The 15772-nt window shown below is 43.7% G+C and overlaps 1 protein-coding gene across 1 annotated transcript; it reads right to left on the reverse strand.

Moving 5' to 3' along the window:
* Positions 1-477: 477 nt before the first annotated feature.
* On the reverse strand, positions 478-8993 carry Vim (vimentin). The gene is made up of 9 exons (XM_051151300.1): positions 8279-8993; positions 7682-7742; positions 4511-4606; positions 4242-4403; positions 3740-3865; positions 3013-3233; positions 2548-2591; positions 1655-1740; positions 478-895 (listed from the first exon to the last, which is right to left on the reverse strand). The coding sequence occupies exons 1-9, from the start codon at positions 8839-8841 to the stop codon at positions 854-856; spliced, it is 1401 nt and encodes a 466-aa protein (XP_051007257.1). The 5' UTR covers positions 8842-8993; the 3' UTR covers positions 478-853.
* Positions 8994-15772: the final 6779 nt, after the last annotated feature.

Raw genomic sequence — 15772 nt, forward strand, 5'->3', positions numbered from 1 at the left:
ATATAGTCTTTATGGATCAATTTTGTGTGTGTGTGTGTGTGTGTGTGTGTGTGTGTGTGTGTGTATGTGTGTGTGTGCATGCATATCATGCATTCATTCACTATAGATTGAACCAGGGCCTGTGCATATAAACACACTTCAATGACTAAGTCATATACCCATCCCAATTTTTAAAAATACACAATTAGCCTGGCATGATGGCACACGTCTTTAATCCCAGGACTAGGAAAGGCAGAGTGAGTTCAAGACTAGTTACAAAGCAAGTCCAGGACAGCCAAGGCTACACAGAGAAACCCTGTCTCAAAACCAAAACAAAACAAAACACCACCCCCAAACAATACACATTTGAAAAGAAGTGATGGCTCTCTTAGACAGCTAACTTGAAAACTGTATTGCAAGCATATAACCTAAAACCTAAATATGATTTTAGCAAATTAACCAATAGCACTAAAGAAAGAAAATAACACATCAAATGAGTATTTCTGAAGATTTATTGAAGCAGTAACAAGTTGGTCAGATATTTACTGGGGGAAAAAAGCAGTTTTAATGGTATTCAAAAATACTTTAAAAAGTATTCTAGCACAAGATTTCTTAATAAACTAGATTATGTTGTAAACCTTTCCTAGTCTTTTAGGGGTGTCAGTTGGTATGAACTAGAGCTTATTGCTATCCCAAATCTATCTTGCGCTCCTGAAAAACTGCAGTAAAGGCACTTGAAAGCTGTTTCCCTAAGGTACGGATTTTCTTCTTCTTCTTCTTCTTCTTCTTCTTCTTCTTCTTCTTCTTCTTCTTCTTCTTCTTCTTCTTCTTCTCCTTGCTGGTACTGCGTTGTTGCACCGAGTGTGTGCAATTTCTATTCAAGGTCATCGTGATGCTGAGAAGTCTCATTGATCACCTGCTCAAAAAAGAAACAAGAAAATCAAACCATGGTAAGGAGACACGGCCCTGATCACACAGGATGTGCTGAGCTGGCTGGGAGATTGTGTTGACTCTTCAGAAAGCTGTATAGGGAGCCACATAGGCAAGCTGGGCTCCTCCTGCTGGCAATGGATATCCAGCAGAAGGTTGTGGCGTACAAAAGAACACATGAAAACTGTGTTTAGGGACATTTGCCACAACAGTCCTAAACACAAAGCTCAAGAGCAACCAAGGTATATTAAAGATGCATGTATGGCAAATGCATTGTATATTCTCGGGCGTGGCTGAGACTTTATAATTATAATTAACCATAACCATTTCTTCCCTGGCATGGCCTAGCAACAAGAAGCGGATTGACCATATGCCAGTCCCTGTGCTGTATAAACAGATGACAGTCATTGAGAGAGGGCTACAGGTCCAATGTCAAACCATCCTCAATATTCACTGATGTCATTAGGTAAAGTAGTTTAATGCATTTCATCTAGGAGGTACCTTAAGGGTGTTTTACTCTCATCTCAAGGTACACACTTTGGAGTGCAGGAGTACTGTCACATCCAAACATCAAATAATCAGGGGTTTTTTTGTGTGTATTGGTGGAATTGGGGGACCTCTCAAGTTAGTTGACATATATATGCTCATTGACTTAAAGGGGTTTTTGCATATTTGAAACAACTGTATATTTATTCATTATCTTTTTTCTAAACATTTCTCATCGTTTACCTAAAAATATACTGACCTGTCCATCTCTGGTTTCAACAGTCTTAATCAGAAGTGTTCTTTTTGAGTGGGTGTCAACCAGAGGGAGTGACTCCAGATTAGTTTCTGAATTTAAAAAAAAAAAAGGGCAGGAGAATGTTAGATAATTTAAAAAGTAGCCATTTTACCTAAAGAATTATGGCTTTATTTTTGCAGTTGTTTAAGGTGCCACTCATACATAATCCTATGAAACGCTCTGTTTGAATACACAGCACTAAGGCCCTTCACTCTGCCTGAGACAGTAGTTCGTTGCACATGCCAGGATGTGCAGGATGCAAACTGAGTCTACACTTAACAGGATGTGGGAGGCAAGGGTATACTTAGGTTTGAAACTTAGGGTTTCAGGCTAGGAGTGTAGTTCAGTGGGAAGGCCCTGCTTAGCTGAAGTCCCTGGGTTTGGTCTCTAGTAGTCATATAAACTGTAATAAAAAAGGAAATGTGTCCAATACCAATTGGACAAGCCTGAAATCATATACATACTAGTAACATTGTACAAAACGAGCCATTGTATTTAGGAATACAAATCTAGTTAGCTAGATGGGTAAATACTCAGAAACATGTGTGTGTGTGTGTGTGTGTGTGTGTGTGTGTGTGTGTGTAACAACAACTTAACAAAAAGAAGCCATGAATTTAAGACAGCCATGTGTGTCAGGGAAGGGAAAAATGATGTAATTATATCATAACCTCAAAAAAATAAAAAGAAATATTGAGAAAATAAAATGGACTCATGCATATATTTATAAAGAGAAATCATGTCTCAGAGTTTTGTATAGCACTGTTTGGGAATTACTAAAAAGTGGATGCTGTGCCACGGAGAGTGACTGGTTACAGCCTTGTGACATTTCTTCCCATAAAAGGAGACAGCGTGCTCACCTCTCAGGTTCAGGGAAGAAAAGTTTGGAAGGGGCAGAGAAATCCTATAAAAAGAGAAAGAAACAAAACATTTTGGAGACAAAGCACTTCAAGAAAAAGGTACAAATTTTCACACTTCTCATTTTCATCAAATAGAAAATCTATTTCTGCTAGAGACTTGCTTAGGAAGCATCTACTCATGGTTGGTTTCATTAGCACATTTAAATTACTGCAAGCATTTTCTTCACAGGGCCATGAGCCAGAGGAATCAAAGAGAGGGAACGTATTGAATTTGACATGGTTGTGGATTCAAATCTGCTGTCCTATTAACTAGCTCTGACCACAGCGAGTTATTCTCTTTCAACTTTAAGTTCCTCATCTATAACAAGTAGAGCTACCCTGAAGAAATGGACTCTAGGTTAAAGGAGATGGACCTAGAAAGACTGTGAGTCACTAATTCACACAGGCACTTGCCACTTTCTATACCTGCTCTCCTCGCCTTCCAGCAGCTTCCGGTAGGTGGCGATCTCAATGTCAAGAGCCATCTTTACATTGAGCAGGTCTTGGTACTCGCGAAGGTGACGAGCCATCTCTTCCTTCATGTTCTGAATCTCATCCTGCAGGCGGCCAATAGTGTCCTGGTAGTTAGCAGCTTCAAGGGCAAAATTCTCTTCCATCTCACGCATCTGGCGTTCCAGGGACTCGTTCTGCAGAAAGGGAGAAGGGCGTCTCATGTGGTTTCCTAGAAACTCGCAACTGTCCCAGAAATATTTATAATCATGTGCAGTAATTCTCTTAATGGCAGGTGCCCACTAGGTTTCAACGGAGAACACAAGCACCCAGTCCCTTGCTTTGTTTTGTTGAGATAGTTTTTTTACATGGAACCTAGCCTAGCCCTGAGTTATAATCCTCCGGCTTCAGTCTCCAGAGTGGTAAGGTTACAGGCGTGTACTCTTGTGCCCAACTCTAAAATAACACGTGTAAGCTAAGACTTTCAAGGTACCCATCAAATAATTTTTTAAAATGTCTTGATAATTCTCTCACCTTAGATTAAAGTGTGTGTGTGTGTGTGTGTGTGTGTGTGTGTGTATGTGTTTGCATGCATACATGCGTGTGTGTATTTAATTTGTACAGGTCTCACAGTTAACCTAGTTGAACAGATCGGGCCCCGAGCCCATCGTTCTCTATCTTTTGCTGCTGCCGTGGTACTCACGGTTCCTTTAAGCGCATCCACTTCGCAGGTGAGTGACTGCACCTGTCTTCGGTATTCGTTTGATTCCTGCTTTGCCTGGCGCAGAGCATCATTGTTCCGGTTGGCAGCCTCGGAGAGGTCAGCAAACTGTCAGGGAGAAATCGGAAATGAGACTGCTCACTTGGCAAGACTTTTCACTCTCTCGAAAGAGTTCTCTTGGTTCGGACTCGGGGCTTTCTAGACTATGTCTAAATGTCTGTTTGGAAAGCCAGGGAAAGAAGTGGGACAATGGCGTTGGGTTTTCAAACAGCAGTTGGTCTACTGCAATTCTTTTCAAACGGTGGTGGTGGACAAGAGCACGGGAGTCAGGTGTTCTTTGAAGTCGTGTGGAAGACGATGAGTGGGAAAGCGTTGTGAGTGACGGGGCTACTGAAAGAAAGCGAAAGCCAGCTTCTGAGTAGGCAGATGTTTGAGAGCGAGAGAGTTTTTTTTACTGTCCTTGCCCCTCTGGCTCATTTCATACCTTGGACTTGTACCATTCCTCTGCCTCCTGGAGGTTCTTGGCAGCCACGCTTTCATACTGCTGGCGGACGTCACGCAGGGCAGCGGTGAGGTCGGGCTTGGAAACATCCACATCGATCTGAACATGCTGTTCCTGAATCTGAGCCTGCAGCTCCTGGATCTCCTGGGGGGGGGGGGGGGGGGGGGGGGGGATCAGACACAGAGAGGTCAGATGGAGACTACCTGGGCGGAGCTTAGCCTGGTTCGCTGGCTGCCTGTGATGTCACTTACTTCATCATGCAGCTTCTTCAAAAAGGCAATCTCTTCCTGCAAGGATTCCACTTTACGTTCAAGGTCAAGGCGAGCCAGAGATGCATTGTCAACATCCTATTTTGAAAGGAGAAAAGATGATGTGGGGGGTGCTAAAATTTATCCTTTATCTCATCTATTTATATTCTTTTTTTTTTTTCATTTTACGTTATATATATGGGTGTTTTGCCTGCATATATATAAGAATACCATAGGCATACGGTGCCCATGAAAGTCAGAAGAAGGCACCAGATCCCCTGGAACTGGAGTTACAGAGGGGTGTCAACAGCCTCTGTGGGTGCTGGGAATTGAACTCAAGGTCCCCTAGTAGAGTAACCAGTGCTCTTAACCACTGACCCATCTCTATAGACTCTTATCTATCTATCTATCTATCTATCTATCTATCTATCTATCTATCTATCTATTTAAAAATTAACCATATGAATCCATTCTCCCTATTATTAAAAAGGTGCTGAAGTTTCATGACCCTTGCTAAATTTACAAGTAATTTAATGTCACATTCCAATGCACATTCTTAACTATAGACATGAATCAAAAGCCGTTTTGTTGTAGTGGAGATAACTAGTAGACAAATCAAAAATAAATGCATATATATGCACAATGACATTGAATCCACACCTCTGTAAGTAAAATTTCATTAACAGTTTTAAACCTCAAAATCAGCGCCATACATTTAATTTAAAAAAAAAAAATTGTGATGGTACTAGCAGATCAGATTCTTTCTAGAACTTTACGTCTGCATGAGTACATGTAGTATAAAAACGAGAGCTTCGAAAAATAAAAATAAAATCTATTTTTTTAAAGTGTGGTGGTGGGCAACTGAAGAGAGGGCTTAGGAAAGAGTCCACTGCTCTTTCATAGGATCTGAGTTTGGTTCCCAGCACCCATGCTCAGCAGCTCACAAAGGCTTATAATTCCAGCTCCAGGGGACCAGATGCCCTCTTCTGGCCTGATGTATGCCTGCACAAATGTTCTATACGCTCATACAGACACAAACACATACACATAAAATAGCTTTTAAAAACTGAGCTCAAGAGGTTTAGCATTTACGCAAGCTTGTCTGTCTCCAGTGTGCGAACCTTCTGACACTTGTCTTGGAATCTACAGCAAGTGATCTGACATCCAGGTTCCCAGGCTGGACTCAACATTGTTTAAGTTCAGTCATGCCTTTGCAGACATATGCTGATCAGGCAAGAAGGAAAAGAAACCTAAACCTGCACTATATTGGTTTTGCCTTCTCTGAGATAGATAGATAGATAGATGATAGATAGATAGATAGATAGATATAAAACCACACCCCCAACTCTTCCCACAGTATTTCTATCTTTTCTTCTTCTTCTTCTTCTTCTTCTTCTTCTTCTTCTTCTTCTTCTTCTTCTGTATTTATTTATTTATTGGTTGCTTTTTTTTTTTTTTTGAGACAGGGTTTCTCTGTAGCCTTGGCTGTCCTGGCCTTACTTTGTAGACCAGGCTGGCCTCAAAAATCACAGAGATCTGCCTGGCTCAGTTTCCCTGAGTGCTGGGATTTAGGCATGTGTCACCACACCGGCTAGATATTTCTATCTTTCTTAGCAATCACTGTATCAGTTCAGTGACTTTGCCTGTTTTAGGATGATGGGTCAAAACAGTTACAGTGAAATTAAGAAGCCCCCTTAACGGAGTTTATAAAGTGATGCATTTTAAGCCAGAATGAGCAGCCTTGCAAGGGAGTACTGGGATGCCTCTGTTCCTCCTCTTGTAAGCAATGGCATTCGCAGCATAGTTCACAGCTTTCCAGTCCTAAAATGCTGAGTTACTCTGCCATCCTCAAAGAAAACACTAGTAAAGAGGAGTAAGAGCTTGAGTCGTAGCAACAGTCATTTATGACCTCTACCAAGCCCTCAAAAAGATATAAATGATATTCCACTAACCTCCTTGAAAGAAGTTCAAGGAATGTGCCATTTCATTCAAGTAAATGAAACAGTTTTACTTAGCCCGCATATAAGAAATATTGCATATTAACACGGTGCTTTGCAGAAAACACTCCTCAGGTGGTGACCATAAATGCCCAGTGACTAGAATGAGGCACACATTTTTGTACTGCCTTGAAGTATGCAAATATCCCTCACTTTCAACTTGTAAGTTGAGAGCTTTCATCTGGAGAGTTTTGCAGTTGATCCTACCAAGTATTCCCAAGGACAAGACTGTACCAGCCATCTTTCTGCTTTATAAAACTCCATTCTTCGGTCTAGGGTTTATTTTTGTTTGGAGGGGGAGCGTGCTAGTGAGTCTATAACCCCATAAAGAGGAGTTTTTCCAAAAGTGAGGGAGGACTGTAGCTTTAAGAACTTTGTACATCACATACCTCACAAGCCGGGACCAGACATTAGATAACGGATGTTAGCAAACACTTGTGTCCAGTTGGAACTGTGGTTACATCATTGCATATTCAGTAAGAATGTAGCCTGCTGCAAAGCTGCTCTGGGAACACAAAGGCTCCTATTATATCTGTCCAGAGCCACCGCATTTGCCAGAACGTCCGTATCTACATTCCATAGTGAAGCCCATAGAAACCTTTAACACCCTTCAGCCGCGGGAACAGATGGCTTCCTTTCACCCTTGTTAGCTTACAAAAATAGTTGTGCAATGGCACTTCAGCTAACTTTCATGCAGTGCCGAACTTTGGAGGAAGAAAGGGAACTTGGCTTAATTCCAGCTAAGCCTTCTCATCCTCCTCCGGAGTATTCTACATTTCAGACTTGAGGGAGCAACTGTGCCTTGCGAAAGTTAGCCAACTTGACCTTCGCAAACCACAATCTAATCAAACTGTAACCGTTCAAAAATCAGAATGCCAATATGTTTCAAAAAATAAAAATAAAGGGGAAAATGGTTTTTGTTTTTGTTTTTGTTTTTTTTTTGGTGGGGGGGGGGCGGGGAGAAAAATCTGGAAACAATGCAGAAAAAAGTCTTCATGTCCGAAGGATTGAGCCTGAATAATGGAGTTTTTCAATCTGTGGACTTTCTGCCACCAGGGGGCTTTGCAGGCAACCTGAAGGTTTACACCTTTGAAAGCCTGGGGAAGTAACTTTTAGAACCTCCTGTGAGAGGGCTCTATGGGGCTGCTGGCTGCGAGCGAAAGAGGAGTCTACAGACCTGCCTGAAGGACTGCAGGGTGCTCTCCGCTTCCTCTCTCTGGAGCATCTCCTCCTGCAATCTGAAGCGGTAATACATTAACCAAAGGGGAACTGGGAAACCGCCAGGGGCGGGGCAGCCACACCCAACCACCACGCTGCCAAGCCTCGTCTCTCTTCTTCAGGCTAGAGCTGCTGTGACACCTCCACCCACACCAGCAACTGCAGCTTGCCGAGCTGGAAGCTCTCCGCAGGTGTTAGCCGGAGTTGGGGCACACTAAAAGACAATCACTGGCCTTCCCTAGACTTTCACTGTCCCAACACCTCAGATGCCTCTGGCCATCTCTTTGTCTGGACTCCTTCACACCCATCCTTTCCTCCTGCCTGGGAACTGTAAGCCCACAAGAAGGGAGCTAGCAAACTTTCTAAAAGTTCTGTGGAAGTGCCTGAAAAGAAACGTTCACTACAAAGTTGAGGTTCGGGGTGGGGCCACTTCCTTTGCTATCCTCCAGACAGCCACCGCCCCAGCCACATCCCCAAGGGCGTGGCAGCCGTCGCGCAGGGGTCCAGGACTCCCCTCTCTCCCACCGCCCCACCACTCCCTTGGGTCAGGTCTTACTTCTCTCGCAGCCGCATGATGTCTTCGGCCAGGTTGTCCCGCTCCACCTCGACACGGGCCTTGTCGTTGGTGAGCTGATCCACCTGCCGCCGCAACTCCCGCATCTCCTCCTCATACAGGTCTCCCAGACGCGACTTGCCCTGGCCCTTAAGCTGCTCGAGCTCTGCCAGTAGGATTTTGTTCTGCTGCTCGAGGAAGCGCACCTTGTCTATGTAGTTGGCGAAGCGGTCATTCAGCTCCTGCAGTTCCACCTTCTCGTTGGTGCGGGTGTTCTTGAACTCGGTGTTGATGGCGTCGGCCAGCGAGAAGTCCACCGAGTCCTGCAGCAGCCTCACGCCCGGCACGCTGCTCCGCAGGCGCACGGCGGAGGACCGGGTCACATAGGCGCCACCGGGGGACGTGGAATAGAGGCTGCGGCTAGTACTGGGGCGCAGTGCGCTGCCCAGGCTGTAGGTGCGGGTGGAAGTAGTTACATAGCTCCGGTTGGAGCTCGGCCGGCTCGATGTGCCTGAGCCACCGAACATCCTGCGGTAGGAGGACGAGGACACGGACCTGGTGGACATGGCTTCGGAGGAAGAAAGTGGACTGGGCTGCTGCGGCTGCAAGGACTGGTTCCGAGAGGAGAGCAAGGGCGCGGTGGATGAGAGCCCTGGGAGCGCTGCTGTCTCTGGGGTCCCGGAGCAAGAGCGGCAGAGGACTGGACCCCTCCAAGGCCGCTGCTTTTATAACATTGTTAGGAAAGAGGGTTCCCTCCCACTGCCATCTTACCCGCCGAGTGAGCCAGCCAATGGGGACCCAGAGAGAAGTAAAGAAGGAGGGGGGAAGGGGCTCCCCCCCACACCAGCCTTCCTTCTGGGCTGTCTGGGATCAGGCACAGTCCCGTTACTTCTTGGACAAGGCTAGGACTTTCAGGGGCTTTTTGGGTGATCACCCAAAGTTTCTGCTCACCCCTGGGTGCCGAGAAAGGGGGAATCGTGGGATGAATACGTGGGGGAAGGGAGGCTCCGGAAAGTTGAGTAAAGTGGTCGGTGGCACTGAGCCAAAGGGGCGTGGGGACTAGGCGCGGCTGTGGGAGGGGCGCGGTTGCAGAGCTGCGGTCTTCTGGGACTGGGTAGGAGGGGAGACTAGTAAACTCTGGAGCAGGAAAATCCAGCAAAAGGGCTCCTGTTGATCGGAAGGCGGGGAGAGAGAAACAAAGAGGCCCCGAGCTTGGGGGGTGGAGGTGCACACAGCCCGAGATATCAGGCTCAAGGCCGAGCGATGGGATTCTTTGCAGATGGCTTGATTGGGGTGGTCATATCCCCAGATCTAACGGACTCAGTCCAACTCCAGAGGACCAGGATCAACTGCCGCCGACATAAAGCCCAGGGGACAAGGGTGGGGTCGCTGAGTCAGTGGCGGTGACTCATGGAGCCCTAAGGGTGAGATGGGCTAGCGGTTCAGGCAAAACCGTTAGTTGAGATTGACTCCAGACTCCTAGAGCTCCAAGCTCAACGTCCCAAGTTTGTAATCAACTTGGAGGGTGACTGTTCTTTTGATTGTTGTGGAAACACCAGGGGCGGCGAGCTCTCCTTAGGAAAAAACTTCCACAGACCCGGGAGAGCCCGCATAACACATCCCACCCCTTCCAGACCGCAAACGCACTCAGAAAGGCTAAACTCCCTCCCGCGGTTCCCTCCCTTCTGTCCTTCCTGCTTGAGACCACACCCTAAATTCTAGGTGAAAGAGGAAACTACATTGGTAGTTTCAAAACCAAACTCAATGATCACAGCCTTTTCTGAAAGTGGAATTAATTAAAAGATAGCCCAGCCAGACAAGAATTCATTAGGTGTTGTTTAAAAAGAAAAAGGAAGAAAAGTCCAATTTGATGAATGAGTTGAAATGAAAGGCAGTTATGCAACTCAAGTGACAGACTGAAGAAACAGATTTGTGTTGTTTTAGGGCAGCGTCATAGGAGACAAAATTCTAGTGACTGCTCTGGACAGCTTCACAGATCCTGTTTTCCACCATAATTCGGGAAATCTAACTTAAATGGAGACAAGACTCTACACGGGACAAAAGTTTCAGGCGGTGTTTAGTTCCGGTGACTGTCTCTCAAAGGGAAACCGCTCAACTCAAGACTATTGTTTCAATGTTAGCAACTAGGCAGGACCAAGGGGATCTCCGTTCTCAGAGGGAGATGTGGCTCTCAGGAAGGGAAGCCAGGCGCCTTGGCATTAAGTACCAATAGAAAAATCACAGCTGTTTTGTGAGGAGTATTTTGGGAGGATTTATGAAGTACTGAAAGAGTTAATTACAAAAGAACTGAGAAATGGGTCCAATAGTCAACAGACAAAGAAAAAAAGAGTTTGTGTTGTTTTTCTTTGGGGCAGAGAGTATTCCCAGCTTACCTGGCAATTAAGAAAAGTAGTTTAGAGACACATGAAGGATTTATGCTAGCTTTTTTGTACAAGACTCTTTGAAGCAATCTTGTGTTTACGTCATCTCAGTTAGTTCTGGGGAATGTTGCTGCCAAGGTTGAGGCTGCAGTGCCCTCTGGGGCCCAGCTCTCCTGCTGTGGCTTTCTTTACTCCCCCTTTCAATGAGAGGCTGTGGGTCCTTCCCAGAGAGCATTCCTGGGGTTAGCCTGTGCCTCACGTTACCATCCTGCATACTGAGAGCCTTTTATTCAAGCCACTGTTCAGCAAATGTCACCATTGTGAGATTGCTCAGGATGAGAAAAGTGATTTCCCTGTGGGAAGAAGGGAGGGTAGCCCTTCCTCCAGTGGTATGTTGATCCCAGGGCAGAGCAGTGGCTTTGTCAGAGGACTCTCTGGCTGGATGAGTCACTGTGGAAAATGAGGACTGGATTCTGGTGTGGTGTGGCAGTGAGCCATGTGGGCACCCCTAGAAAATTCCTCGGGTTCTGATGACTTCTTCTGGTCCCCTTCACCATCTGAAGGGCATCCTTTCTTCCTGACCTGTTTCCCTTCTGTAGCCTCAGGGATATCTGTGGCTAATTCTCCTTCTACAGTTGATATGTTTGCTGATATCTCAGTAATGGAGGAAACTTCATGTTTATGTACACACATGCACTCTTCAATTTATTCTTCCTTTTAAAAGTTTGTTTAGTGGGTAGTAGAGAAATGAAAACTACTGCAAAAATATTTTCACTCAATTCACGGAGAAGTAGAGACTTGGGAAGAAATTTGCTTCATTTTACATTCACACACACACACACACACACACACACACACACACACACACGCACACACACACACACAGTCTTACATAGCACTTTACCCACTAGGTGATATTTACAAAAAAAAGGAAATTCAGTATGTTGGATGGAATATGGATTCTTACCATTATTCACTATGTGCATACTTTTGAAAGTAAACAGTCTATGAGCATAGCTTTTTTAGTTTTCATATTTATTTTTGAAATGAAAACCTATCTTGGAAGTATTTTTAAATGCCGGACTTCTGTGTGATGCAAGTTTGTATATAAATAAGTGAATGGTCATATGATTTGTGGGCCAGGCACAAACACTATCACATATAAAGTACTAACAGTGATTTTGGAATTTGCAAGCTATGGCCATGTCAGTTTAACATGGTGACTTGGGTTGACAGACCAGCCAGCCGTGGAGACAGGAGCTTAGCGGCCTACGGAGGTTTGGGGAAAGCTGCCCATAGGAAGTCATGTCAAGAGAACTGAAGCTAGCAGATCCTCCTGGGTGAATATTAGAAGTGAGAAAGTGGATAAAATAAGACATTGTGACGCAAACCTGTAATCCTACTACTTGGAAGGTGGAGGCAGGAAGATCAAGAGTTTGAGACCATTTTTGTTGTTTTGTTGTTGTTGTTGTTGTTGTTGTTTCATAGTTATTCTAAGGACAGCCTGGCATCCGTGAGACCTTGTTCTCCATCTAAATAAATAAATAAAGTACTGACAAGGACATAAATATCACATAGCACCCTATAAGCACACAAATCTTTTTATGCATTAAAATTAAAATCAAGAGGGCTAAAGCCATGGCAAAACCTAAGTCATGATAATGAAGATAGTAATACAAGTGCTTTAATTATTTTACTTATTGGGTGGTAGGTATTTTATGTACACTGAATTTATCCTAATGCTGCCACAGCATCCGACAAGCTACACTTGACCATCCATTTTGGGAAGAGAATGTTTGATTTTGTGGTGATAGTTAGCACATGATCTACCAATGCAATTCATGAATACCGTTTAGACATTTACTATGTCCTAGAAAATAAACCGGCAGAGTAATTATTTAATATCTGGCAGGTGCCAGATTCCTAGAGGCATTTGGCACAGGCGTAGAACAAGCACTTTGTGTCACTGAATGCAATCAATAGCGACTGGGACTTGTCTCCACTTTTACTCTATGGACATGGTTTCGCTTAGGAGTTAAACATTGTCACCTAAACTCTGCCCTGTTTCTTCAGTAGTAGCCTAAGCAAAATTAGGCATAGCTCATCTCGTGCCCTAAAAAACCACCATCCAAGCTTCCTCGGCTTTACTTCTTGGGACTCTACCTGAAGAAACAGGACTGGACACTGTGCCATTGCCACTCCCTTACGTTTGCATCTCTTAGGTCCAGTAGGAATAGGGGCCCACTGATGCCTGCAGCCATACATCTGCTAGGTCGCTGTCACTCAGGCTCAAGTGTCTAAGTTTTTCTGTATCTCCTTCCTGTGGTACTACACACTGCTGGCTTCCCCTTCATCCAGATGTTCAGTTCCTCCACCAGTGTTTCTGCCTTGGGTCATAACCCTCTTTTCTTAAAGGTTTTGCTTTTGAAATTCCAAGCTAATCTTAAGGAGTGCTACTCATCCCTTTCCTAGGATATGGGGCTCTCTGAGATGAAAGAGTTTTGTGTTTGTTTTTTGTTTACTTTTTTTCCTCACTACTTTTTTCCCCCAAAAGTGGCTAGAGAAGAACATTTGTTGAATCTGTGAATAAAAGCCAAGAAAGGGAATGAGTCAGCTGTCATTTATGATGTTCATACATTATGCTTGCTGCATTTGATGGGATTGAATTTAAACGTTATGGTAAGCTATTATCTGCATTTTTTATTAATTTATTTAGAATATATTTATTTTTTTCATTTAGTGTATATTTTTAAAATTTTTTTAATTAATTTATTCTTGTTACATCGCCATGGTTATCCCATCCCTTGTATCCTCCCATTCTTCCCTCCCTCCCATTTTCCCATTATTCCCCTCCACTATGAGTGTTCCTGAATATTCAGCTAGCACCAAACACGCTGCCATGAACTGGAAAAGAGAGGTTTAGCCCATCCCTTCTTGTAACATTATATTGGGTCTGTGTGAATGTATGTATGGTACAACAGAGGCAATATTCAAAGGATTTTTTAACTTGTAATAAAGACCATGATGCCCATATATAACATATAATTTGAATTTGTTTTCTCCACTGTATATGCTGCCTCTTAGTAGAGGGAAGTAAGTCAGAAACTTTTCCTACCTGTAGGGAGAAATTAAGAAGCAGGCAAGAAGTAAGGGCTGGTGGCTCATGTGGGCAATCCCAGCACTTGGGAAGTGGAGGCATGGGGTTTCATAAACAGTTGAAGGCCAGCCTGAGCACAGGAAAGCATGTCTCAAAAACAAACAAACAAACAAAAAACCCCACAACTAAAGTGTGACAAATAGAACAAATAGTGAATGAGAACCATGGTGGAGATAAGCATAAAATGCTGCAAAGTTTAGATAAAGAACTTTTATGACTATGAGGGAGATCAGAAAGTGAATACATACAACAAGAGATGTTTGAAGAATGAGTGGTTTCTACAGTAGGTCATGGTGGAGGAAGGAGTTCCTAAACTGACCAACCAGCCAGTGCAAGCAAAAAGTTGCACATACAGCCGAGTGCTGGGAGTTTTTAAAGAATACCAAGAATCTCAGAGTTGCTGCACTGTGAAGCTGAGGTGGGGGGAAGAGAATTGGAAGCTAACATGAGACCAAATGCCAGAGAGAGGACCTGGTAACTGATGCAGTGGGCAGTGGGAATTTGCTGTGGTTTCTGAGAAGAAAAGTGTGCTTGTTGCTGCATGTTGTTGAGGAGGAACTGGTAAGACTGACTTAAAAGCTGTTTGAAGTAAATCAAGGGAAACTGAAGTGAGGGTGATTCTTAGAGGCCAAAGTAAGAGGAAAGACAGAAGCAAATGCACCTCTGGGCTTTCCAGACAGAGTAATTAAGAGAGTGAGTACATTCTAGGCAGAACAATCTAGGTGGGAAATTAATTTGAGGCAGATGATTGTTCGTGAAGGTCTCCCACCAAGCAGTCTGCAGACTGCTCTAGTCAGTGTAGAGTAAAATCTTGTAAAGGTGAGAAAGAATTGCTTTCACTCTACGCCACTTCTTACCCACTCTCAGTACTAGTTCATGCTGGCTGTCTTTTACTTCCTATTATTGGCTCTTATTGTGTTGGGTTTCTATAGCAACAAGAAAATCTTGATTGTCCTCAGTATCTCTATACCATTCTTAAAAGAAGAGAAGACAAAGAAACTGCAAGAAATTCTTCCAGAAATGTCTTTCAGCTTTGGGAAGGAAAAGCACATAGTTTTCCACAGAATTGTACCTAAAGTTTATCTTAATAGACTTCTTACACTCTGAAGTAGGGGATACAGATGATGTAAATATTCCATTTAAGGCTGTGCACTCAACAGTTGCTTATTTTCCGCAGTTTCTGTATATGAGTTTCAGCATTCACTGTCACTCTTTGCAAAAGAGATATATCTTTTTTTGTTCCAGATTCATAGTGACACTAGTCTATAGCTATAAACACAAATATTTAGATGGCAATTTAACAATATATGTTTTAGGAATACAACAGTAGTACACCCACTCCATTTAGCCTATGAGATCTCTAGAAACAGACTTCTGGACAGGTTTATAATATCAGGTATGTATGCCCTCCCATGGAGAGAGTCTCCTATCCAGCCACAAAGTTGTTGGTTGTTTACCAAATAGTAGAGCCACTATCACACCAGCACTCACGTCTTGTTTGGTGACATCACCTTTGTGGCAAGATGGATGTTCTTCAGCAGGGAGGGAGGGATATAGAGTCTCTTTGGCATTCTTAGCACAGTGTTTATCTCTGCATTCTCCCCTTGCTCTGATGAAGCAACAGGACTAATTTTAATTCAGACAATGTTGTGCCCTTATCAAATCATCACAGTATTACAGATATTTTAGGGGTTTTCTGTGTAAAACTCATTTTCTACTTTTGACTAAACTTATCAGAATGAGTTGATAGTGATCACTTGATTCTTGCATACAATTGAGGGGATAAAAATGTCATCCTATATTTGCTAATGGAAATAGGCTAAATGGAACAGAGTTTGAGAGTGTATTACTTCTAAAAGTAAAAGGAATGGGTAAAGAAACTGTGGTACATCTGCACTATGGAATACTACTCAGCTATTAAAAACAAGGAAACTTTGAAATATGTGGGCAAATGGATGG

Source organism: Acomys russatus, chromosome 9, assembly GCF_903995435.1.
Source record: "Acomys russatus chromosome 9, mAcoRus1.1, whole genome shotgun sequence".
Classification (NCBI taxonomy): Eukaryota; Metazoa; Chordata; class Mammalia; order Rodentia; family Muridae; genus Acomys; species Acomys russatus.